The 25526-nt window shown below is 63.1% G+C and overlaps 2 protein-coding genes across 2 annotated transcripts in view; both read right to left on the reverse strand.

Moving 5' to 3' along the window:
- Positions 1 to 12839, reverse strand: part of PKD2 (polycystin 2, transient receptor potential cation channel) — a 38498-nt gene extending 25659 nt beyond the window's left edge. Inside the window, exons 1-3 of the mRNA XM_054172522.1 lie at positions 12391 to 12839; positions 2217 to 2330; positions 674 to 807 (exon numbers count right to left, since the gene is read on the reverse strand). Coding sequence (XP_054028497.1) covers positions 674 to 807; positions 2217 to 2330; positions 12391 to 12811 — 669 coding nt within the window. The 5' untranslated portion in view covers positions 12812 to 12839. The remainder of the gene's footprint in view (positions 1 to 673; positions 808 to 2216; positions 2331 to 12390) is intronic.
- A 3603-nt stretch (positions 12840 to 16442) lies between these two features.
- Positions 16443 to 24771, reverse strand: LOC104304253 (osteopontin). The gene is made up of 6 exons (XM_054172703.1): positions 24718 to 24771; positions 23280 to 23330; positions 21236 to 21325; positions 19763 to 19807; positions 18355 to 18600; positions 16443 to 16823 (listed from the first exon to the last, which is right to left on the reverse strand). The coding sequence occupies exons 1-6, from the start codon at positions 24769 to 24771 to the stop codon at positions 16443 to 16445; spliced, it is 867 nt and encodes a 288-aa protein (XP_054028678.1).
- Positions 24772 to 25526: the final 755 nt, after the last annotated feature.

The raw sequence follows: 25526 nt of genomic DNA on the forward strand, positions 1-25526 counted from the left end.
GCAGTCCCTTCAGCAGCCTTGCAGCCTGCCTTGGCCTCTCTGCAGCAGCTCCCTGTCCCTCCTGAGCTGGGCAGCCCAGGGCTGGAGGCAATCTTGCAGGGGAGGTCTCAGCAGGGCAGAGCAGAGGGGGAGCAGAACCTCCCTGGCCCTGCTGGATGCCCCCCAGGACCCCCTTGGCCTCCTTGGCCCCCAAGGCACCTTGCTGCCCCATGCAGAGCTTGCTGCCCAGCAGCACTGCCAGCTGCTCCTCCCTGGGGCTGCTCTGCAGCAGATCCCCTCCCAAGCTGTGCTGCTGCAGCTGCAGGACTCTGCTCTCTGTGGCACTGCCTGGGGTTGCTGTGGCCAAGGTGCAGCCCCTGGCACTGGGACTTGCTCAGTGCCATCCTGTTGGCCTCTGCCCCTCTGCCCAGCCTGGCCAGGTCCCTCTGCAGAGCTCTGCTGCCCTCTCACAGCTCAGCTCCTGCCCCCAGCTTGCTGTCAGCTGCACATTCCCTGCTGATGGACTCCATCCCCTCCTCCAGATCATCAGTGAAGATATTGATCAGGCTGGGGCCCAGCCCTGCTCCCTGGGGCACAGCACTGGTGCCTGGCTGCCAGCTGGCTGTGGCACCATTCACCACCACCCTCTGCACCAGCCACAGAGAGATGAAGGCCTGGGGGGTGGTTTGATTACCTTCCAGAAGTCATCCATGGAGGACAGGGTCTTGAAATCAGTTTTCTCCAGTTTGGACACAGGGGTCTCCAGGAAGAGCTGGGCCATGACCCTGGTGTAGTAATACATGCTGGAGCTCCCTGTGCCATAAGTCACTGCAAAAGAGGGTGGGGAGCAGGGAGAGAGGTGAAGGCCTGGGGGAGGGGGGAGGAAAAACAACCAACCAAACCAAACCAAACCAAACCAAACCAAACCAAACCAAACCAAAGCAAAGCAAAAGAAGAACCAAAAACAGACCCAGAAAAGGAGAACTGGAAACAACATTTGGGCTTCTTTGGGTTGGAATAGGTCAGGTTGGAGCTGTGCAGAAGCACAGGATGCCTCCAACACCTGCCCAGGTTGGTTGGTTGGGCAGCACTGGAACAGGCAGCTCAGAGAGGCTGTGGAGTCCTCCTCCTCTGGAGATCTCCCCAAGCTGGATGCATCCCTGTGAGGACTGCCCCTAGGGGACACTGCTCTGGCAGGGGGGTGGACTGGATGATCTCTGGAGGTCCCTTCCAGCCTCTGATGTGCTGTGGTGCTGTGACCCCTGGAATAGTCTTTATGGTGGAGTCCCAGGGAGCTGCCAGCTCCTGCAGCTGGGGCAGGGCAATCCCAGGCCCTGAGCCAGGCTGGGCAGGGACTGGCTGCAGAGCAGCCCTGGAGGAAAGGCCTTGGGGGTGCTGGGGGAGGAGAAGCTCCCCAGGAGCCAGCAGGGAGCACTTGCAGCCCAGAGAGCCAAGCAGAGCCTGGGCTGCAGCAAGAGAAGTGTGGCCAGCAGGGCCAGGGAGGGGATTCTGCCCCTCTGCTCCACTCTGCTGAGCCCACAGCTGCAGCTCTGGGGCCAGCTCTGCAGCCTCTGTGCCAGGAAGGCTCTGGAGGGGCTGGAAGGTGTCCAGAGCAGGGCCAGGAGGAGGAGCAGAGGGCTGGAGCTGCTCTGAGCACAGCCTGAGAGAGTTGGGGTTGTGCAGGCTGCAGAGGAGAAGGCTCCCAGGAGACCTTCTGGTGGCCTCCCAGGAGCTGCAGGGGGCTGCAAGAGAGCTGGGGAGGGACTTTGGAGGGGGTGAGGGAGGGATAGGGGTCTGGGACACCTCTGAGGGGGGCAGGAATCAGGCCTGGGACAGAAAGCCAGCAATGGGCACTGGCAGCCCAGAAAGCCAAGGGCAGCTCAGCTGGGCTGCCAGTGCCCATTGCCAGAGGTGGAGGGAGAGGATCCTGCCCCTCTGCTCTGGGGGGTGAGGGAGGGACAGGAGTGGGGGGGCTGGAGCAGAAGTAGAAGTGGGGAGCTGGAGCTTGGCTGTGAGGAAGAAGTTGTTGGCCAGGAGGGTGGTGAGAGCCTGGCCCAGGCTGCCCAGGGAGGTGGTGGAAGCCTCCTGGCTGGAGGTGTTTGCAGCCAGGCTGGAGGTGGCTGTGAGCAACCTGCTGTGGTGTGAGGTGTCCCTGGCTGAGCCTTGGGGTCCCTGCCAGCCCTGCCAGCTGTGTGGCTCTCTAAGTGGATGTCTGAGTGGCTCTGGGTGATACTCACAGACACAGAGGACCAGGAGGAAAGCCAAGTAGGTGAGCAGCTCCCTCAGAGCACTCCTCAGGTACCTCTCTCTGCTGGTGTTGCTCTCTTCCATCAGCCTGGTCCCCCACAGACCTGGGAAGGGAAACTCACCTCATGAGCTGCACAGATGGCTGCTGCCAGGCACACAGAGGACACAGAACCACAGGATGGGCTGGGCTGGAAAGGAACTTTAAAGGCCACCTGGCACAACCCCCCTGCAGGCAGCAGGGGACAATGTGCAACCAGAGCAGGCTGCCCAGAGCCCCAGGATGCCTGACCTGGAGAATGGTTTCAGGCAGGGGGCAGCTCCCACCACAGGAGCACAGAATGGGAGGGGGCTGGAAGGGACCTCCAGAGATCATCAGGTCCAAGCCCCCTGCCAGAGCAGCATCACCCAGGGCAGGGCACCCAGAGCACAGCCAGGAGGGGTTGGAAAGGCTCCAGAGCAGCCTCCACAACCTCTCTGGGCAGCCTGCTCCAGGCTCCAGCAGCCTCACAGGGACAAAGCTTTCCCTCCTCTTCCCCTGGCACCTCCTCTGCTCCAGCTTGCCCCCAGTGCCCCTGGTGCTGTCCTTGGCCAGCCCTGAGCAGAGCCTGGCTCCAGCCCTGCACATCTTCATCCCCAGCAAGGTCACCCTCAGGCTCCTCTGCTCCAAGCCCCCAGCCCCAGCTGCCTCAGCCTGGCCTCACAGGGAGATGTTCCCCTGGCTGCAGCAGCTCTGTGCCTCTGGGCTGGACTCTCTCCAGCAGCTCCCTGAGCTCCTGCTGGAACCTGTGGCTTTGTCACCACCTTCATTAGGGGAAACTTCTCTCTTCTCTCCAGTCTCAATCTCCCTCTTTGAGCTCAAACCATCAGCCCTTGTCCTGTCACCACAGGCCCTGCTCAAAACTCTGTCCCCAACTTCCTTAGAGTCCTCTTGATGCACTGGAAGGCCTCAAAGAGGTCTCCCCAGAGTGGTTTTGAGAGTGCAACCTAGGTCCTGCCTGCTGGGGATACTTCTATGGACTCTCAACTGATCCAAGCTCAAGCAAGAGCAACTCCTTCCCCAGGCTGGATGGGGCTCAAGGTGACAGGAGCACAGAGTGGGCAAGATGGGAAGGGAGCTCAGGGCTCAGGCAGCCCCAGCCCCCTGCCCTGGGCAGGGACACCTCACACCACAGCAGGTTGCTCACAGCCACCTCCAGCCTGGCTGCAAACACCTCCAGCCAGGAGGCTTCCACCACCTCCCTGGGCAGCCTGGGCCAGGCTCTCACCACCCTCCTGGCCAACAACTTCTTCCTCATCTCCAATCTAAACCTCACCCCAGATCCCTCCCCCTGACAATGGCCCAGGGAAGGGCATGGAGATCAGCTTTGATGTCAGTGGTCGCCAGGAGACCCCAAAATGCATCCTGCAGGAGCTCCCCCAGGCACAGGCATTCACTTCCCCTCCTTTGCTGACCAGCTGAGACCCTTCTGCCCACCACACAGAGGGCCCAAGCAAGCTCTGTGAATGGACACTGAGCAGGGGGGGGGAAATTCTCCTTCAAGGGTGGACAAGAAGTTCTCCACGGGACAGCTCCTCCCAGCACCTCTCATCCTGGCACTCCCAGCCCTTGCCACAGGTCCCTCTCCAGCTCTCCTGCAGGCACTGGAAGGCTGCTCTCAGGTCTCCCTGGAGCTGCTCCAGGCTGCCCAGCCCCAGGCCCCCACCAGGGGAGGCTCTCTGAGCATCTTGGTGGCTTCCCCTGCCCTGCTCCAGGCTGCCCAGCCCCAGCCCCCCAGCCTGTCCCCCACCAGGGGAGGTTCTCTGAGCATCTTGGTGGCCTCCTCTGCCCTGCTCCAGGCTGCCCAGCCCCAGCCCCCCAGCCTGTCCCCCACCAGGGGAGGCTCTCTGAGCATCTTGGTTGCCTCCTCTGCCCTGCTCCAGGCTGCCCAGCCCCAGCCCCCCAGCCTGTCCCCCACCAGGGAGGCTCTCCAGCCCTCTGAGCATCTTGGTGGCCTCCTCTGCCCTGCTCCAGGCTGCCCAGCCCCTGTCCCCCAGCCTGTCCCCCACCAGGGAGGCTCTCCAGCCCTCTGAGCATCTTGGTTGCCTCCTCTGCCCTGCTCCAGGCTGCCCAGCCCCCCAGCCTGTCCCCCACCAGGGGAGGCTCTCTGAGCATCTTGGTGGCCTCCTCTGGTCCAGCTCCAGCACTTCACTGCAGGCTGCAGCTCCACTCCACAAGAGCCCCACAGTCAGGTCAGTCTTGAAGACACCAAGAAGAGCTTTTCAGAGCCACCAAGCAGCTCAGCCTCTAAGCCAGCACCACCCTCAGAGGAAGGCAGGACAACAGCAGGGGAAGGGGGAAGGAAAAAAGCTGGGCCAGGCAGTGAGCTGAGCAGGCCAGAGAGCCAAGTCCTGGCTCTCAACACATTACTCACCAAGAAGAAATGTGCTGGAGCAGAAAACTTGGTGAGCAGAAAGCTTTTGCAAGCTCCAATCCTGACCTGGGAGAACACTGCCAGCAGCCAGGGAACAGGGAAGAGAGTTAGAGGGGAAGGGGGGGAACAGCCTCCCAGAGCCACAGCACAGCTCAGGCAAGGCTCTGGGTGCTGACTCTGCCTCCCAGAGCCACAGCACAGCTCAGGCAAGGCTCTGGGTGCTGACTCTGCCTCCCAGAGCCACAGCAGAGCTCAGGCAAGGCTCTGGGTGCTGACTCTGCCTCCCAGAGCCACAGCAGAGCTCAGGCAAGGCTCTGGGTGCTGACTCTGCCTCCCAGAGCCACAGCACAGCTCAGGCAAGGCTCTGGGTTGCTGACTGCCTCCCAGAGCCACAGCAGAGCTCAGGCAAGGCTCTGGGTGCTGACTCTGCCTCCCAGAGCCACAGCACAGCTCAGGCAAGGCTCTGGGTGCTGACTGCCTCCCAGAGCCACAGCAGAGCTCAGGCAAGGCTCTGGGTGCTGACTCTGCCTCCCAGAGCCACAGCACAGCTCAGGCAAGGCTCTGGGTGCTGACTCTGCCTCCCAGAGCCACAGCACAGCTCAGGCAAGGCTCTGGGTGCTGACTGCCTCCCAGAGCCACAGCAGAGCTCAGGCAAGGCTCTGGGTGCTGACTCTGCCTCCCAGAGCCACAGCACAGCTCAGGCAAGGCTCTGGGTGCTGACTCTGCCTCCCAGAGCCACAGCACAGCTCAGGCAAGGCTCTGGGTGCTGACTCTGCCTCCCAGAGCCACAGCACAGCTCAGGCAAGGCTCTGGGTGCTGACTGCCTCCCAGAGCCACAGCAGAGCTCAGGCAAGGCTCTGGGTGCTGACTGCCTCCCAGAGCCACAGCAGAGCTCAGGCAAGGCTCTGGGTGCTGACTCTGCCTCCCAGAGCCACAGCACAGCTCAGGCAAGGCTCTGGGTGCTGACTCTGCCTCCCAGAGCCACAGCACAGCTCAGGCAAGGCTTCTGGGTGCTGACTGCCTCCCAGAGCCACAGCAGAGCTCAGGCAAGGCTCTGGGTGGCTGACTCTGCCTCCCAGAGCCACAGCACAGCTCAGGCAAGGCTCTGGGTGCTGACTGCCTCCCAGAGCCACAGCAGAGCTCAGGCAAGGCTCTGGGTGCTGACTGCCTCCCAGAGCCACAGCACAGCTCAGGCAAGGCTCTGGGTGCTGACTCTGCCTCCCAGAGCCACAGCACAGCTCAGGCAAGGCTCTGGGTGCTGACTCTGCCTCCCAGAGCCACAGCACAGCTCAGGCAAGGCTCTGGGTGCTGACTCTGCCTCCCAGAGCCACAGCAGAGCTCAGGCAAGGCTCTGGGTGCTGACTCTGCCTCCCAGAGCCACAGCAAGCTCAGGCAAGGCTCGGGGTGCTGACTCTGCCTCCCAGAGCCACAGCACAGCTCAGGCAAGGCTCTGGGTGCTGACTCTGCCTGCCCAGAGCCACAGCACAGCTCAGGCAAGGCTCGGGTGCTGACTCTGCCTCCCAGAGCCACAGCACAGCTCAGGCAAGGCTCTGGGTGCTGACTCCTGCCTCCCAGAGCCACAGCACAGCTCAGGCAAGGCTCTGGGTGCTGACTCTGCCTCCCAGAGCCACAGCACACAGCTCAGGCAAGGCTCTGGGTGCTGACTCTGCCTCCCAGAGCCACAGCACAGCTCAGGCAAGGCTCTGGGTGCTGACTCTGCCTCCCAGAGCCACAGCACAGCTCAGGCAAGGCTCTGGGTGCTGACTCTGCCTCCCAGAGCCACAGCACAGCTCAGGCAAGGCTCTGGGTGCTGACTCTGCCTCCCAGAGCCACAGCACAGCTCAGGCAAGGCTCTGGTGCTGACTCTGCCTCCCAGAGCCACAGCACAGCTCAGGCAAGGCTCTGGGTGCTGACTCTGCCTCCCAGAGCCACAGCACAGCTCAGGCAAGGCTCTGGGTGCTGACTCTGCCTCCCAGAGCCACAGCACAGCTCAGGCAAGGCTCTGGGTGCTGACTGCCTCCCAGAGCCACAGCAGAGCTCAGGCAAGGCTCTGGGTGCTGACTCTGCCTCCCAGAGCCACAGCACAGCTCAGGCAAGGCTCTGGGTGCTGACTCTGCCTCCCAGAGCCACAGCAGCAGCTCAGGCAAGGCTCTGGGTGCTGACTCTGCCTCCCAGAGCCACAGCACAGCTCAGGCAAGGCTCTGGGTGCTGACTCTGCCTCCCAGAGCCACAGCACAGCTCAGGCAAGGCTCTGGGTGCTGACTCTGCCTCCCAGAGCCACAGCACAGCTCAGGCAAGGCTCTGGGTGCTGACTCTGCCTCCCAGAGCCACAGCACAGCTCAGGCAAGGCTCTGGGTGCTGACTCTGCCTCCCAGAGCCACAGCACAGCTCAGGCAAGGCTCTGGGTGCTGACTCTGCCTCCCAGAGCCACAGCACAGCTCAGGCAAGGCTCTGGGTGCTGACTCTGCCTCCCAGAGCCACAGCACAGCTCAGGCAAGGCTCTGGGTGCTGACTCTGCCTCCCAGAGCCACAGCACAGCTCAGGCAAGGCTCTGGGTGCTGACTCTGCCTCCCAGAGCCACAGCACAGCTCAGGCAAGGCTCTGGGTGCTGACTCTGCCTCCCAGAGCCACAGCACAGCTCAGGCAAGGCTCTGGGTGCTGACTCTGCCTCCCAGAGCCACAGCACAGCTCAGGCAAGGCTCTGGGTGCTGACTCTGCCTCCCAGAGCCACAGCACAGCTCAGGCAAGGCTCTGGGTGCTGACTCTGCCTCCCAGAGCCACAGCACAGCTCAGGCAAGGCTCTGGGTGCTGACTCTGCCTCCCAGAGCCACAGCACAGCTCAGGCAAGGCTCTGGGTGCTGACTGCCTCCCAGAGCCACAGCACAGCTCAGGCAAGGCTCTGGGTGCTGACTCTGCCTCCCAGAGCCACAGCACAGCTCAGGCAAGGCTCTGGGTGCTGACTCTGCCTCCCAGAGCCACAGCACAGCTCAGGCAAGGCTCTGGGTGCTGACTCTGCCTCCCAGAGCCACAGCACAGCTCAGGCAAGGCTCTGGGTGCTGACTCTGCCTCCCAGAGCCACAGCACAGCTCAGGCAAGGCTCTGGGTGCTGACTCTGCCTCCCAGAGCCACAGCACGAGCTCAGGCAAGGCTCTGGGTGCTGACTCTGCCTCCCAGAGCCACAGCACAGCTCAGGCAAGGCTCTGGGTGCTGACCTGCCTCCCAGAGCCACAGCACAGCTCAGGCAAGGCTCTGGGTGCTGACTCTGCCTCCCAGAGCCACAGCAGAGCTCAGGCAAGGCTCTGGGTGCTGACTCTGCCTCCCAGAGCCACAGCAGAGCTCAGGCAAGGCTCTGGGTGCTGACTCTGCCTCCCAGAGCCACAGCACAGCTCAGGCAAGGCTCTGGGTGCTGACTGCCTCCCAGAGCCACAGCACAGCTCAGGCAAGGCTCTGGGTGCTGACTCTGCCTCCCAGAGCCACAGCACAGCTCAGGCAAGGCTCTGGGTGCTGACTCTGCCTCCCAGAGCCACAGCACAGCTCAGGCAAGGCTCTGGGTGCTGACTCTGCCTCCCAGAGCCACAGCAGAGCTCAGGCAAGGCTCTGGGTGCTGACTCTGCCTCCCAGAGCCACAGCACAGCTCAGGCAAGGCTCTGGGTGCTGACTGCCCTCCCAGAGCCACAGCACAGCTCAGGCAAGGCTCTGGGTGCTGACTGCCTCCCAGAGCCACAGCACAGCTCAGGCAAGGCTCTGGGTGCTGACTCTGCCTCCCAGAGCCACAGCACAGCTCAGGCAAGGCTCTGGGTGCTGACTCTGCCTCCCAGAGCCACAGCACAGCTCAGGCAAGGCTCTGGGTGCTGACTCTGCCTCCCAGAGCCACAGCAGAGCTCAGGCAAGGCTCTGGGTGCTGACTCTGCCTCCCAGAGCCACAGCAGAGCTCAGGCAAGGCTCTGGGTGCTGACTCTGCCCTCCCAGAGCCACAGCACAGCTCAGGCAAGGCTCTGGGTGCTGACTCTGCCTCCCAGAGCCACAGCAGAGCTCAGGCAAGGCTCTGGGTGCTGACTCTGCCTCCCAGAGCCACAGCACAGCTCAGGCAAGGCTCTGGGTGCTGACTCTGCCTCCCAGAGCCACAGCACAGCTCAGGCAAGGCTCTGGGTGCTGACTCTGCCTCCCAGAGCCACAGCAGAGCTCAGGCAAGGCTCTGGGTGCTGACTCTGCCTCCCAGAGCCACAGCACAGCTCAGGCAAGGCTCTGGGTGCTGACTGCCTCCCAGAGCCACAGCACAGCTCAGGCAAGGCTCTGGGTGTAGCACTGGGCCAAGGCTTGTTCAGCATCTTTGCTGGTGCCATGGACAGTGGCATTGGGTGCAGCCTCAGCAGGGTTGCTGAGGACACCAAGCTGTGTGCTGCAGCAGACAGGAGGGAGGGAAGGGATCCAGCCAGAGGCACCTGGACAGGCTGCAGAGCTGGGCCCAGGACACCCTCAGGAGGTTCAACCAGACCAAGGGCAAGGTCCTGCAGCTGGGGCTGGGCAATCCCAGGCACTGATCCAGGCTGGGCAGGGACTGGCTGCAGAGCAGCCCTGGAGAAAAGGCCTTGGGGGTGCTTCTCCCCCCCTCCTTGTGGGAGGAGAAGCTCCCCAGGAGCCAGCAGGGAGCACTTGCAGCCCAGAGAGCCAAGCAGAGCCTGGGCTGCAGCAAGAGAAGTGTGGCCAGCAGGGCCAGGGAGGGGATTCTGCCCCTCTGCTCAGCTCTGGGGAGACCCCACCTGGAGTACTGCCTCCAGCTCTGGAGCCCCTATTGCAAGAGGGATCTGGAGGGGCTGGAAGGTGTCCAGAGCAGGGCCAGGAGGAGGAGCAGAGGGCTGGAGCTGCTCTGAGCACAGCCTGAGAGAGTTGGGGTTGTGCAGGCTGCAGAGGAGAAGGCTCCCAGGAGACCTTCTGGTGGCCTTGCAGGAGCTGCAGGGGGCTGCAAGAGAGCTGGGGAGGGACTTTGGAGGGGGTGAGGGAGGGACAGGACTGGGGGGGCTGGAGCAGAAGTAGAAGTGGGGAGCTGGAGATTGGCTGTGAGGAAGAAGTTGTTGGCCAGGAGGGTGGTGAGAGCCTGGCCCAGGCTGCCCAGGGAGGTGGTGGCAGCCTCCTGGCTGGAGGTGTTTGCAGCCAGGCTGGAGGTGGCTGTGAGCAACCTGCTGTGGTGTGAGGTGTCCCTGCCCAGGGCAGGGGCTGGGGCTGGCTGAGCCTTGGGGTCCCTGCCAGCCCTGGCAGCTCTGTGCTCCTGTCACCTTGAGCCCCATCCAGCCTGGGGGTGACTCTATGCAATGCTAGAGGAAAGGGCAGTACAAGTAAGCAACCTTCCTGCAGCCAAAGCTGGAGACAGATTCAGATGAGCCACAGAGATTCAGCCAAGCTCCTGATGCTGGAGGCTATCTCATGGAGGTGAGGGAAGTGTCCCTGATGGACTTTCTTCCCATCTGTGTCTGCTCTGACCTTACCCACACCACAGCTTAGGAAGCTCTTGCTGCAGCCCAGGCTGGAGAATCCCCTCCCTGGCCCTGCTGGCCACACTTCCCTTGCTGCAGCCCAGAGAGCCAAGCAGAGGCTGCAGAGCTGGCCCCAGAGCTGCAGCTGTGGGCTCAGCAGAGTGGAGCAGAGGGGCAGAATCCCCTCCCTGGCCCTGCTGGCCACACTTCTCTGGCTGCAGCCCAGGCTCTGCTTGGCTCTCTGGGCTGCAAGTGCTCCCTGCTGGCTGCTGCTGAGCTTCTCCTCCCCCAGCACCCCCAAGGCCTTTCCTCCAGGGCTGCTCTCAAAGCTATTTCAAACTATGCCCCTGGCCACCAGCTGCTCACCAACAGGCAGCCCCCTCCAAGGACCCCAGGGTGGCCCTGAGGCACTGTGCAGCGCTGCAGCCAGCAATCCCACTCTGAGGATGGATGCCCAGAGGGGTCCTGGAGTCTGGAGGCATTCCAAGCCCCTCTGGATGTGCTCCTGTGGGATTTACTCTGCATGATCCTGCTCTAGCAAGGGAAGAAGCAGGGTGAGGGGGGAGCATGGGGTTGGACTGGATGGGTTTCAGAGGTCTCTTCCAACCCCCCCCCTTCACCCCCCACCGTTTTGGGGTGCTGTAAAAAGGAGAGAAAGACCAATCCTCTGCTCTGCCTCTCCAAATACCTGGGGTGATGGACCAGCAAAGCCACCTGCAACCCAGGAGAGTCAGCACAGCACACTGCAAGCAGCCAGAACTAAGACCTGGGGGGACAGAGAGCTTGGTGCTGCAGAGGGAAGGAGAGAAAGAGAGAGAGAGAGAGAGAGAAAGAGAGGAGTGTGAGCATTTGTCTGTGCTGGAGGGGGATAGAAACCAGAGCTCTGCATGCAGAGGTGGGGACACAGACAGGGGCAAGCACAGGGGGGCACAGGGGGGGAAGAAGGGAAGAAGAAGAGGTAGCAAAGCTGTGGGTGGGTGGAAAAGGCAATAAAGGATCCCAGACAGCCCACAGGCACTCCCCTGGGTGACAGCCTGCAGGGACAGGGGTGGGGAGGCACAGGGAACCCTGCTCTGCCAGGAGGGGTGAGGGCAGGGGGGACAGAGGGGAAGGGCAGGGAGGAGGACGGAAGGAAGTGGGAGGGACAGGAGCCCAGAGGGCAGGGGGACAGGGGGCACAGAGAGCAGGGGCACAGGGGGCACAGAGAGAGCACAGGAGTGGGGGGCACTGGGAGGGATGCACAGGGAGAGCAAGGGGATGGGGGGCACTGAGAGAGCAGGGGGAAGGGGGGCACAGAGAGGGGGGGCACAGATAGAGCAGGGGGATGGAGGGTACAGAGAGGGGGGACAGAGAGAGAGCAGGGGGAAGGGGGCACCGAGACAGCAGGGGGATGGAGGGCACAGAGAGGGGGGCAGAGAGAGAGCAGGGGGAAGGGGGGCACAGAGAGAGCAGGGGGAAGGGGGCACAGAGAGAGCAGGGGGATGGAGGATACAGCGAGGGGGGCACAGAGAGAGCAGGGGGAAGGGGGCACCGAGACAGCAGGGGGATGGAGGTAACAGCGAGGGGGGCACAGAGAGAGGGCAGGGGGATGGAGGGTACAGCGAGGGGGGCAGAGAGAGAGCAGGGGGAAGGGGGGCACAGAGAGGGGGGCACCGAGAGAGCAGGGGGATGGAGGATACAGCGAGGGGGGCCCAGAGAGAGCAGGAGGAGGGGGGCACAGAGAGAGCAGGGGGATGGAGGATACAGCGAGGGGGGCACAGAGAGAGCAGGGGGAAGGGGGCACCGAGACAGCAGGGGGATGGAGGTTACAGCGAGGGGGGCACAGAGAGAGGGCAGGGGGATGGAGGGTACAGCGAGGGGGGCAGAGAGAGAGCAGGGGGAAGGGGGGCACAGAGAGGGGGGCACCGAGAGAGCAGGGGGATGGAGGATACAGCGAGGGGGGCCCAGAGAGAGCAGGAGGAGGGGGGCACAGAGAGAGCAGGGGGATGGAGGATACAGCGAGGGGGGCACAGAGAGAGCAGGGGGAAGGGGGCACCGAGACAGCAGGGGGATGAAGGATACAGCGAGGGGGGCCCAGAGAGAGCAGGAGGAGGGGGGCACAGAGAGAGCAGGGGGAAGGGGGCACCGAGACAGCAGGGGCACGGGGGGGTACCGAGAGGGGGGCACAGAGAGAGCAGGGGGAAGGGGGCACCGAGAGAGCAGGGGGAAAAGGGCGTACCGAGAGGGGGTCACCGAGAGAGACGGGACACGGGGGGCACCGAGAGGAGGGGGCAGGCTCTCACCTCGCAGCCGCCGCGCCAGGCGCTTGGCCCAGGCCCCTCGGCGGGGCGCGGCGCCGTCGGGCGGCAGCTGGTGGCGGCTCGGCCCCTCGGTCCCTCCGCGCCCCGCCGCCGCCGCCAGCCGCCGCCCTGCCCGCCGCCCGCCGCCGCCCGGCCCCGTCGCGCCGCTGCCCAGAGACGACGAAGCGGCGGCCGCGGGGCTGCCCCACTCCACGTCCATCATGTCCAGCACCGGCCCTGCCGCCGCCGCCGCCGCTCCCTCCTCCTCGGGCTCGAAGCCCGGGTTGTCCCGGCTCCAAGCCTGCCGAGAGCAGGCGGAGAGCGGCGGCGACGGCGGCGGGCAGGAGCCGCTCCGCGCCGCCTCCCCCAGGCGCTCCAGCTCCAGCTGCTCCCGGCCGCGACGGCAGCCCCCGCGGGCCGCCATCGGCCCCAGCGCCGCCACCGCCGCCGCCCGGGGCGGACCGCCGCTGCCTCCCGCCCCCTGCCCGCCCTCCGACGCCGGCCCCGAGAGCCCGGAGCACGGAGGGAGATGTAGTTGCCGTGGTCCTGCCTCCCGCCCTCCAGTGCCGAGCCCGGGGCACGGAGGGAGATGGAGTTGCTGTGGTCCTGCCTCCCGCCCTCCAACGCCGGCCCCGAAAGCCGGGAGCACCGAGGGCGATGGATTGCCGTGGTCCTGCTTCCTGCCCTCCACTGCCACCCCCGAGAGCCCGGGGCACGGAGGGAGATGGATTGCCGTGGTCCTGCCTCCTGCCCTCCAGTGCCACCCCCGAGAGCCCGGGGCACGGAGGGAGATGGATTGCCGTGGTCCTGCCTCCAGCCCTCCAGTGCCACCCCCGAGAGCCCGGGGCACGGAGGGAGATGGATTGCCGTGGTCCTGCCTCCTGCCCTCCAACGCCGGCCCGATGAGTCCGGGGCACGGAGGGCGATGGAGTTGCTGTGGTCCTGCCTCCTGCCCTCCAGTGCCAGCCCCGAGAGCCCGGGGCACGGAGGGAGATGGATTGCCGTGGTCCTGCCTCCTGCCCTCCAGTGCCAGCCCCGAGAGCCCGGGGCACGGAGGGAGATGGATTGCCGTGGTCCTGCCTCCCGCCCTCCAGTGCCAGCCCCGAGAGCCCGGGGCACGGAGGGAGATGGATTGCCGTGGTCCTGCCTCCCGCCCTCCAGTGCCACCCCCGAGAGCCCGGGGCACGGAGGGAGATGGATTGCCGTGGTCCTGCCTCCCGCCCTCCAGTGCTGAGCCCGGGGCACGGAGGGAGATGGATTGCCGTGGTCCTGCCTCCTGCCCTCCAGTGCCACCCCCGAGAGCCCGGGGCACGGAGGGAGATGGATTGCCGTGGTCCTGCCTCCCGCTCTCCAGTGCCACCCCCGAGAGCCCGGGGCACGGAGGGAGATGGATTGCCGTGGTCCTGCCTCCCGCCCTCCAGTGCCACCCCCGAGAGCCCGGGGCGCGGAGGGAGATGGATTGCCGTGGTCCTGCCTCCTGCCCTCCAACGCCGGCCCGATGAGTCCGGGGCACGGAGGGCGATGGAGTTGCTGTGGTCCTGCCTCCTGCCCTCCAGTGCCAGCCCCGAGAGCCCGGGGCACGGAGGGAGATGGAGTTGCCGTGGTCCTGCCTCCAGCCCTCCAGTGCCACCCCCGAGAGCCCGGGGCACGGAGGGAGATGGATTGCTGTGGTCCTGCCTCCAGCCCTCCAGTGCCACCCACGAGAGCCCGGGGCACGGAGGGAGATGGATTGCCGTGGTCCTGCTTCCTGCCCTCCACTGCCACCCCCGAGAGCCCGGGGCACGGAGGGAGATGGATTGCCGTGGTCCTGCTTCCTGCCCTCCACTGCCACCCCCGAGAGTCCGGGGCACGGAGGGAGATGGATTGCCGTGGTCCTGCCTCCTGCCCTCCAACGCCGGCCCCGAGAGCCCGGGGCACGGAGGGAGATGGAGTTGCCGTGGTCCTGCCTCCAGCCCTCCAGTGCCACCCCCGAGAGCCCGGGGCACGGAGGGAGATGGATTGCTGTGGTCCTGCCTCCAGCCCTCCAGTGCCACCCACGAGAGCCCGGGGCACGGAGGGAGATGGATTGCCGTGGTCCTGCCTCCTGCCCTCCAACGCCGGCCCCGAGAGCCCGGGGTACGGAGGGAGATGGATTGCCGTGGTCCTGCCTCCTGCCCTCCAACGCCGGCCCCGAGAGCCCGGGGCACGGAGGGCGATGGAGTTGCCGTGGTCCTGCCTCCCGCCCTCCAGTGCCGAGCCCGGGGCACGGAGGGAGATGGAGTTGCTGTGGTCCTGCCTGTCCTCTGGGAGCCCTGGTGTTTAAGAAGAGCCTGGATGAGGCACTTGGTGCCATGGTCTAGTTGATCAGATGGTGTTGGGTGAGAGGTTGGACTTGATGACCTCAAAGGTCTTTTCCTACCTGGTCTATTCTATTCTATTCTATTCTATTCTATTCTATTCTATTCTATTCTATTCCATCCCTCTTCCCTCCCCACCCCCCCATCTTTCTGTGTATGAGTATTCCATCCATGCACCTTGCACTGGGAACCCCCAGAGCTGTGTGGTGCTCCCAGCCTGGATCAGCAATGGTGTGGCCAGCAGGGCAGGGATTGTCCCGCTGGCCTCAGCACTGGTGAGGGCATACCTGGAGTGCTGGGGTCAGTCTTGGGCCTCTCACCTCAAGAAGGACATCGAGGTGCTGGAGTGTGTCCAGAGAAAGGCAACTAAGCTGCTGAAGGCTCTGGAGAACAGGGCTGGGGAGGAGCAGCTGAGGGAACTGGGGGTGTTCAGTCTGGAGAAAACAAGGCTTGAGGGGAGACCTCAGTGGTCTCTACATCTCCCTCCAAGGAGGCTGGAGCCAGGTGGGGGTTGGTCTCTTCTCCCAAGGAACAAGTGATAGAATAAGAGGAAATGGCCTCAAGCTGCACCAGGGGAGGTTCAGCTTGGACATGAGGAGAAGTTTGTCCTGCAAGAGTGGCCAGGCACTGGAAGAGGCTGCCCAGGGAGGCAGTGGAGTCCCCGTCCCTGGAGGTGTTCAAAACACATGTGGACTTGCCTCCTGGGGCCATGGTTTGGTGGCCACAGTGGTGCTGGGCTGATGGTTGGACTCAGTGACCTTAGAGGTCTTTTCCAACCTTCATGATTCTGTGATCCTAAGCATGCAGGAGGTTGGGTTTAGAGGAGCCAGGGACTCCAAGCAAGGGGATTTGAGCTTCCCCCAGCCCTCTGGCCCAAATCCCTCTTCTACCTGAACTCCCTGCAGGGAGGTTGTAGCCAGCTGGGGGTTGGTCTCTTCTCCTGGGTGGCCAGCACCAGAACAAGGGGACACAGTCTCAAGCTGTGCCAGGGGAGGTTGAGGCTGGAGGGGAGGAAGAAGTTCTTAATAGAAAGAGAGATTGGCCATTGGGATGAGCTGCCCAGGGAGGTGGTGGAGTCCCCATCCCTGGAGGTGTTTAGGAAGAGCCTGGATGGGGTGCTGGGTGCCATGGCTGAGTTGCTCAGATGGTGCTGGGGGAGAGGTTGGACTCGGTGATCGCTGAGGTCTTTTCCAACCTGGTTAATCCTACCCTACCCTACCCTACCCTACCCTACCCTATCCTATCCTATCCTATCCCTGTGCCTCTGCAGAGCCCTGGTTTAGAATGCTTGGACTCCATGAAGCTCAAGCTCTTCTCCAGCCAAAAATGGCCTCTTCCATTCTGCAGCTCCACCGACGGTCAGCAAGCTTCCCCCTGCCCCAGCCCTGCCCCCAGTGACACAGCCTGCAGGCAAGGGAGGCTTTGGTGGGTTTATTTCAATGCACTTACAGCAGAACACAGCTGGCAGCACGGAGCAGAGGGGCAGGGGGGCAATGCCCACTCTGACAGCGCCCCTCTGGCTTGCCCTGCGCCTCTGCCACCCACACCCCGGCGAGGCCACCGGGTAGAGAAGCTGCCCCGAGCCCCAGCGAGTCACAACATTTACAGTCACCCCAAAAGAAGCACCTCCCCAACCCCCCACCCTCTCCTTCCAAGTCCCCAACCCTCCCTCCCAACCCGGGAATTCAAAAGGCAGGGGACGACGTGCTCTGCCTGCCCCTAAAGGGTGACTTCGTTGCGTTCGATGCTGTGGCGGTCCCCAGCCTGCTCAGCGCTCTCCGCCGTCTGGTTGCTGTCGCGGTCAGGCGCCTCGGGGGAGCCAGGGCTCTCCCTGCTCTCCCGGCTGTCCCCCCTGGCACCGGAGACAGCTTGGCTGTCGTCCGCCGCCTCCTGGCTGTCCAGCCTCTGCCGGCTGTCGTTCTCGGCGCTGCGGTCCCGCTCGCTGCTGGCCTGCCCCTGCCCCTTGCCAGCCCACCCCTCGCTGGGGGCCTTCCTCCTCGGGGAGCGAGGGGCAGCAGAATCCTCCCGGGAGAGGACCTCTTGCCGGCTGTCCGCATCCAGGGCGCTCTCATCCTCCTGGGTGGCATCATAGGCAAAGAGCTGCGGGAAGAGAGAATTCCCACAGGATTAACCAGGGTTGGAAAAGACCTTCGAGGTCACCCAGTCCAGCCTGTCCCCCAGCACCAGCTGAGCAACTCAGCCATGGCACCAAGGGCCTCAGCCAGGCTCTTCCTCAACCCCTCCAGGGCTGGGGACTCCACCACCTCCCTGGGCAGCACATCCCAGTGGCCAATTCCTCTGGCTGGGAAGAACTTTCTCCTCCCCTCCAGCCTCAACCTCCCCTGGCACAGCTTGAGACTGTGTCCTCTTGTTCTGCTGCTGGGGGCCTGGCAGAAGAGACCAACCCCCAGCTGGCTCCAACCTCCCTGCAGGGAGTTGCAGAGAGCAAGAAGGTCTCCCCTGAGCCTCCTCTTCTGCAGGCTGAGCAACCCCAGCTCCCTCAGCCTCTCCTCACAGGGCTGTGCCCCAGACCCCTCCCCAGCCTTGTGCCCCAGCCCCCTCCCCAGCCTTGTGAGAGAGAAACAAGACAGAGCCATGGGGGCTGCTGGGGAACTGCTCTGCTAGGGGCTGCTGCTGCACAGGCTGAGGGGACAGCCAAAGCCTCTCTCCCTGAAGGCACTGTGGTGTTTTGTGGAGCTGCATCAACCTTTCACCTGCACCTCTGCAGGGTTGCTGAGGACACCAAGCTGTGTGCTGCAGCAGACAGGAGGGAGGGAAGGGATCCAGCCAGAGGCACCTGGACAGGCTGCAGAGCTGGGCCCAAGGCAGCCTCAGGAGGCTCAACCAGACCAAGGGCAAGGTCCTGCAGCTGGGGCAGGGCAATCCCAGGCACTGATCCAGGCTGGGCAGGGACTGGCTGCAGAGCAGCCCTGGAGGAAAGGCCTTGGGGGTGCTGGGGGAGGAGAAGCTCCCCAGGAGCCAGCAGGGAGCACTTGCAGCCCAGAGAGCCAAGCAGAGCCTGGGCTGCAGCAAGAGAAGTGTGGCCAGCAGGGCCAGGGAGGGGATTCTGCCCCTCTGCTCCACTCTGCTGAGCCCACAGCTGCAGCTCTGGGGCCAGCTCTGCAGCCTCTGTGCCAGGAAGGCTCTGGAGGGGCTGGAAGGTGTCCAGAGCAGGGCCAGGAGGAGGAGCAGAGGGCTGGAGCTGCTCTGAGCACAGCCTGAGAGAGTTGGGGTTGTGCAGGCTGCAGAGGAGAAGGCTCCCAGGAGACCTTCTGGTGGCCTCCCAGGAGCTGCAGGGGGCTGCAAGAGAGCTGGGGAGGGACTTTGGAGGGGGTGAGGGAGGGATAGGAGTTGGGGGGCTGGAGCAGAAGTAGAAGTGGGGAGCTGGAGCTTGGCTGTGAGGAAGAAGTTGTTGGCCAGGAGGGTGGTGAGAGCCTGGCCCAGGCTGCCCAGGGAGGTGGTGGAAGCCTCCTGGCTGGAGGTGTTTGCAGCCAGGCTGGAGGTGGCTGTGAGGATTTGTTCTTCCCTTCTGCCTGCTTTCCAATCCTCTTCCAGCCTGACTCCCATGGAACACCAATTCCCCTCCCAGGCTGCCTGCCCTTCCCCAGGCCCCTGCCTGAAGGCTCTTTACCTTCTGAGCCGCTTTGCCGAGTTTGCTGGACTTCAGCAGCCTGGCTTTTGCCCTCAGCCTGTAGGCCACGCTGTCCCCCCTGCCAGCAGTGTCACTCTGGGTGAAAGGAGGGAAGGTGAGAGGGATGTCTGTGGGGAAAATGGTGGTGACCTCCTGGGATTCCTCTGTGTCGTTGGAGTCGTCGTCGTCATCGTCGTCACCGCCGTCCGCATCCTCCTGGCTCGTGCTGGGCACGTCAGGGATCTGCTGGGCAGCATTTGACATGCATCAGGCCAAGGAGCACCTGGGGCAGGTGGGCAGCCTGCTTGCCTGCCCAGCTCACCCAGGCTACAGAATTAACCAGGTTGGAAAAGACCTTGGAGAGCATCGAGGCCAACCTCTTCCCCAGCACCATCTGAGCTACTCAGCCATGGCACCAAGGGCCTCAGCCAGGCTCTTCCTCAACACCTCCAGGGCTGGGGACTCCACCACCGCCCTGGGCAGCTCATCCCAGTGGCCAATTCCTCTTGCTGGGAAGAATTTCTTCCTAGCATCCAGCCCAAACCTCCCCTGGCACAGCTTGAGACTATGTCCTCTTGTTCTGGCGTTGGGGGCTGGGAGAAGAGCCCAACCCTCAGCTGGCTCCAACCTCCCTGCAGGGAGTTGCAGAGAGCAAGAAGGTCTCCCCTGAGCCTCCTCTTCTGCAGGCTAAGCAACCCCAGCTCCCTCAGCCTCTCCTCACAGGGCTGTGCCCCAGCCCCCTCCCCAGCCCTGTGCCCCAGACCCCTCCCCAGCCCTGTGCCCCAGAGCTTTAGCAAGAGCTAAAGGAGCTGTGGTGAGCAGGGGGCTGGGGCCAGGGGCAGTGGTGCCCAGGGACAGCACAAGGGGCAAGGAGCACAAACTGGACCCCAGGAGGCTCCAATTGAGCAGGAGGAGAAACTTGCTCTCTGCAACTCCCTGCAGGGAGGTTGGAGCCAGCTGGGGGTTGGTCTCTTCTGCCAGGCCCCCAGCAGCAGAACAAGAGGACACAGTCTCAAGCTGTGCCAGGGGAGGTTGAGGCTGGAGGGGAGGAGAAAGTTCTTCCCAGCAAGAGGAATTGGCCACTGGGATGAGCTGCCCAGGGAGGTGGTGGAGTCCCCATCCCTGGAGGTGTTCAAGAGGGGCTTGGATGTGGCACTTGGAGCCATGGGTTAGCCATGGGGTCTGTGGTGCCAGCTTGGACTTGAGGAGCTCTGAGGTCTCTTCCAACCTTGGTGACTCTGTGATTCTTTGGTGTGAGGCTGCTGGAGGCCTGGAGCAGGCTGCCCAGAGGGGTTGAAAGCTTCCAAAGCTCCTTGGCCATTGTGACCCCCTGGCTGTCCCCAGCTCCCTCAGAGGAGGAGCACTGCCCCCAGCCCTGGGGGGGCACTTGGCAGTCCAGCACACTCACCTGATGCACCGAGACATCCACGCTTTCCTCCGAGGAGTAGAGGGTCTGCAAGCAAGACAGAAGTCACTGCTGGCACAGCAGGCTGGCACAGCAGGCTGGCTCAGGGGAGCTGCTCAGGCTGCTGAGGCTCCTTTGAGCATCACAGAAGCCAAGGCATCCCCAGGCACTAGCTGGGCTGCTCTTGGAGGCAAGGTCCAACCTCCCCCCCTCCCCATTTCCAGGCCCTGTCAGTCCCTGCAGACACTCTCAGGTTGCTGCTCCTCTCCTCCTGTTCAGGTGGAACCTCCTGGGCTCCAGTTTGTGCCCTTTGTCCTGTCCCTGGGCACCCCTGAGCAGAGCCTGGCCCCAGCCTCCTGCCCCCCAGCCTTTAGCTCTTGCTGAGCATTGCTCAGCTCCCCTCTGGGGCTGCTCTTCTGCAGGCTCTCAGCCCCAGGGCTCTCAGCCTTTGCTCCTCTCAGAGCTGCTCCAGGCCCTTCATCATCCTCATAGCCTCTGCTGGGCTCTCTCCAGCAGTTCCCTGTCCCTCTTGGGCTGGGGAGCCCAGGGCTGGACAGGCCACTCCAGCTGTGGGCTCAGCAGGGCAGGGAAGGTTGGGAACACCATGTGCAGGAGCCAAGGTATTCCCAGGCACTAGCTGGGCTGCTGGCTGGCAGGAAAGGTCCAACCCCCCCATTCCCAGGCCCTGCAGACACTCTCAGCTTGCTCTCTGCTCTCCTTGCCCTGCAGATGTCTCTTGGTGGCTTTCTGCTGCAGGGCAGCTGGGACACAGCACCACTGCTCCCAGCACAGTGGGCAGTGCCAGCCCACAGCTGGCACCTGGCTGGTACAGGAGCCTGCAGCTGGGGCACTGCTGATGAACAATGATCAGAGAATCCCAGAATGGGTTGGGTTGGAAGGGAGCTCAAGGCTCAGCCAGCTCCAGCCCCCTGCCATGGTCAGGGACACCTCCCCCCAGGCTGCTCAGGGCCTCATCCAGCCTGGCCTTGAGCACCTCCAGGCAGGAGGCAGCCACAGCCTCCCTGGGCAGCCTGTGCCAGAGTCTTCCCAGCCTCACTCTCAAGGATCTCTTCCTCCTCTCCACTCTCAGTCTCTCCTCTCCCAGCTCCAAGCCATTGTTCCTCAGCCTGGCACTCCCAGCCCTTGGCCAGAGTCCCTTCCCAGCTCTCCTGGAGCCCTTCAGGTACAGAGAGGCTGCTCTGAGCTCTGCCTGGAGCCTTCTCTCCTCCAGGCTGAACATCCTGATCTTCACCTAAGCCTCCCCTCTTGCTTCTCTCCATTCCCCCTGGGCCAAGGGAGCCACAGGAGCCTGAGGCTGCTCTGTGCTCAGGATGTCAGAGGGGCAGCCCCCAGTGAGCCCTGACAGCAGAGGCTCACAGGTGAGCAGTGGGCTGAGGTGAGGAGGAGCAGAGAGCTCTGCCAGCTTGCAAATCATAGCACAGAAGGATCTGTGCCTCCCCTTCCAGCTGCCCCTACCTGCTGGGGTAACACCAGGTCAGGCTGGGGGTGCTGCAGGCTCTCCCAGGAGTGGTGTTTGTACCTGTGTGAGTAGTGGCCCTTGGGGTCCTGCAGGGGAAAAGGCAAAGAGGAGCTTTTAATCCAGAGCAGCAGAACCATGGAATCACTAAGGCTGGAGAAGACCTCAGAGCTCAGCAAGTCCAAGCTGTCACCCAACCCCTCCTGACAGCTACACCATGGCTCCAAGTGCCACATCCAAGCCTTGCCTGAACCCCTCCAGGGATGGGGACTCCACCACCTCCCTGGGCAGCTCATCCCAGTGGCCAATTCCTCTGGCTGGGAAGAACTTTCTCCTCCCCTCCAGCCTCAACCTCCCCTGGCACAGCTTGAGACTGTGTCCTCTTGTTCTGCTGCTGGGGGCCTGGCAGAAGAGACCAACCCCCAGCTGGCTCCAACCTCCCTGCAGGGAGTTGCAGAGAGCAAGAAGGTCTCCCCTGAGCCTCCTCTTCTGCAGGCTAAGCAACCCCAGCTCCCTCAGCCTCTCCTCACAGGGCTGTGCCCCAGACCCCTCCCCAGCCTTGTGCCCCAGACCCCTCCCCAGCTTTGTTGCCCTCCTTTGGACATCTTCCAGCAGCTCAACCTCTTTCCTACCCTCAGGAGGTTAGCTGAGGTCACCTTCTCCAGCTCATTTCTCCTCCCTGAGTGGCATTTGGGTTTGTAGCCCCTGATTTTCTGCTCATTCTCAGATCATTCCCCTAAGGGTGGTTTATGTCCCACCTCCTGAGGACACTAAGCTGAAGGCAGAAGCTGATTCTCAGGGCAAAGAATTGGTCCTTTGTGAGTAGCAGCTGGCAAGGGGGTGCAAACCAAACCGCTCTGCACAAGGCTGGCACAGCTCACTCCCAAAGGATCAGGGGAGTTAGTCATAGAACTGTGTGGCTTGGAAGAGACCTCCAGGATCATGTAGGCCAATCCTCAACCCAGCCCCACCATGGCCACCAAGCCCTGGCCCCAGGTGCCATGGCCACAGCTTGCTGGAGCTCCTCCAGCCATGGGGACTGCACCACCTCCCTGGGCAGCCTCTGCCAGGCCCTGACCACTCTGGCAGCACAGAAATTCTTCCTCCTCCCCAACCTAAGCCTCACCTGGCACAACTTCAGGGAGGAAGTTTCTTCTCCTCTCCAACCTAAGCCTCCCCTGGGGCAGCCTGAGGCCATTGCCTCTCCTCCTGGCCCTTGTTCCTGGGGAGCAGAGCCCAACCCCCCCTGGCTGCAGCCTCCTCTCAGGGAGCTGCAGAGAGCAAGGAGGTCTCCCTCAGCCTCCTCTGCTCCACACTCCCCACCCCCAGCTCCCTCAGCTGCTCCTCCCCAGCCCTCTTCCCCAGACCCTTCCCCACCTTTCTTGCCCTTCCCTGGCCCTGCTCCAGCTCCTCAAGCTCCTTCTGGCAGCCAGGAGCCCAAAGCTGAGCCCAGCCCTCAAGCTGTGGCCTCCCCAGTGCTGAGCCCAGGGGCACAATCCCTGCCCTGCCTGTTGCATGCAAGTGCTCTTCCAACACCAGATGTTGCCAGCTGATCCAGCCTGCTTGGGTTGCAGTAGAATCCTAGACTCACAGAGCTGGCAGGGCTGGAAGGGAGCTCAAGGCTCAGCCAGCCCCAGCCCCCTGCCATGGGCAGGGACACCTCACACCACAGCAGGTTGCTCACAGCCACCTCCAGCCTGGCTGCAAGCACCTCCAGGGATGAAGCCTCAGCAGCTGTGCCACCCCCCAGCCCTCTTCTCTTTTTACCTGGCTGCTTGCAAACCTTTTCATCAAGGGCACAGCCTTCCAGTGCTGGCCTGGAACTACCACAGCACAGCAATGGTCTGCAGCCCCCAGTGGCTCTCTTGGGCTGCCCCAAAGAGAGGGCAGCCACAGGAGGCCCTGCCCTGCAAGCAGCCATGGGCAGAACAGAAGCATCTGACAAAGATGTACAAGAGAGAGGGGAGGGGGGGGAAAGGGAAAACAACCTAAAGTCTGCAAAGGTTCTAGGAAAGGAAATGAATAAAGACAAAAGGAGCTTACATATTTCTCTTCAGAGCTGGCAGAAGTGGCCTGCTGCTTGGATTTATGCACCTGGAGAGGAGAAGAGGGGAAGAGCTTTTGTCAGGGTTGAGTTCTGCCTAACAGGCAAAGAAAATGTGCAAGTGAGGAGGGCCAGGAAAATGCCCAGGGGGTTGGAGCAGCTCTGCTGTGGGGCCAGGCTGAGGGAGCTGGGGGTGTTGAGCCTGCAGAAGAGAAGGCTGCAGGCAGAGCCCAGAGCAGCTGCCAGTCCCTGCAGGGGCTGCAAGCAGGCTGCAGAGGGACTGCTGCCAAAGGGCTGCAGGGACAGCCCCAGGGGCAATGGGTTGAGATGAGAGCAGAGCAGCTGGAGCTTGGATGTGAGGAACAAGTTGTGCCCCAGGAGGCTGCTGGAAGCCTGCAAGAGGTTGCCCAGGGAGGTGGTTGTGGCCCCATGGCTGGAGAGCTTGCAGGGGAGGCTGGAGAGGGCTCTGGGCAAGCTGCTGCAGGGGAGGATGTCCCTGCTGAGGGCAGGGGCTTGGCCTGCAGGGGCTCTGCAGCTCCCTCCCAGCCCAGAGCTCTTTGTGATTCTCTGATCCTTCCCATGAGGAGAGCAGAGGCTGTGGCTGAAGTTCTTCATGGTCTCTCCTCTGACCTTGGGAGTGAACCCAAGGAAAGAGCGAGCTTGAGAGGAGTTTGAACTTGAGAGATGCCAAACAATTGTCTCCAGCAAATCCCAGAGCCTCTCACAGATGTGGGGAGTGCTTGGGGGGTGTTCAGGGAAGCTCTCAGAGGAGAAAGCTGCTGGGCTGGGCTGCACTCAGTTCCAGAGCCTGGAAGTTCCAGCCAGGGTGTGGGAAGTGCATCCTCACCCCAAAGCAGTTTCTCCTCCTGCTGAGGTGGAACCTCCTGGCTCCCAGTCTGTGCCCACTGCCCCTTGGCCTGTCCCAGGGCACCACTGAGCAGAGCCTGGCCCCTGCTGCTTGCCCCCCAGCCCTCAGCTCTTGAGAGGCATTGATCAGATCCCTCTCAGCCTTCTCCTTTCCAGGCCTGCAGGGGGTTGGACTGGAGGAGCTTTGGAGCTCCCTTCCAGCCCAGAGCTCTCTGTGCCTCTAAGTCATTCTGAATCGGGCTGCAAATGCAGCTCTAAGTGCACCCTCCCAAATACATCCCCTCCTGCTTGCTGTGAGGAAGGGGAGGCTGAGGGGAGACCTCATCACTCTCTACAGCTCCCTGAAAGGAGGTTGTGGAGAGGTTTGCTGCTGGTCTTTTCACACAGGTGGCAGAACAAGAGGGAACAGCCTCAAGCTGCCCCAGGGCAGGGTTAGGGTTAGGGTTAGGGCTCTGGGCAGCCTGATCCAGTGGAGTGCAGGGGGTTGGGCTGGGTGAGCTGTGGAGCTCCCATTCCAGCCCAGCCCCCTCGGTGTGATGCTGTGTGTGTGTGCCTTGGGGGGATACTCACCGGCCATGCAGCAGCCAGGCTGAGGAGGCAGAGACACAGCACTGCTGCTTTCATTGTGATGCTTCACCTGGGCAAGATTGGGAGAGCAGGGAGTCAAGGAGGCAAGGCACCCCCCAGAAATGCCCCAGGCTTGGTTCCTCTCCTGCTGTACCCTGAGCATGCTGAGCCCCGGGTCCCTGCTAAGACTTCGACCTGCCCCTGCCCCCTCCTCCTCCCCTGCCCTCCATCCCCACCCCGCACCCGGCTGGCTTTGGGCTCCCTCAGCCACTCGAAAGCTGCAGGGCTGTTTTAAGCACTTCCCTCGGGCTGAGCTGACCAGTGCTGAGTGCTTCCACGCTGAGACAGTGAGCAGCCCCCCTCTGTCCCTGCAGCAGCCTCGCAGCCCCTACAGCGACCTTGACATCCTTACATTAACCTTGCACCCCCTGCAGCAACCTTGCAGCCCCAAAACAGCCTTGCAGCCCCTGCAGCGACCTTGCAGCCCTAAACTAACTTTGCACCCTCCAAACCAGCCTTGCACCCTCTAAACCAGCCTTGCACCCTCTAAACCAGCCTTGCAGCCCCTACAGCAACCTTGACATCCCTACATTAGCCTTGCAGCCCCTACATTAACTTTGACATCCCTCCAGCAACCTTGCACCCCCTCCAGCAACCTTGCACCCCTAAACCAGCTTTGCACCCTCTACAGCAACCTTGCACCCCTAAACTAACTTTGCACCCTCTACAGCAACCTTGCACCCCTAAACCAGCCTTGCACCCTCTACAGCAACCTTGAACCCCCTAAACCAGCCTTGCACCCTCTACAGCAA

The sequence above is a fragment of the Dryobates pubescens genome, chromosome 24 (assembly GCF_014839835.1).
Source record: "Dryobates pubescens isolate bDryPub1 chromosome 24, bDryPub1.pri, whole genome shotgun sequence".
Taxonomy (NCBI): Eukaryota; Metazoa; Chordata; class Aves; order Piciformes; family Picidae; genus Dryobates; species Dryobates pubescens.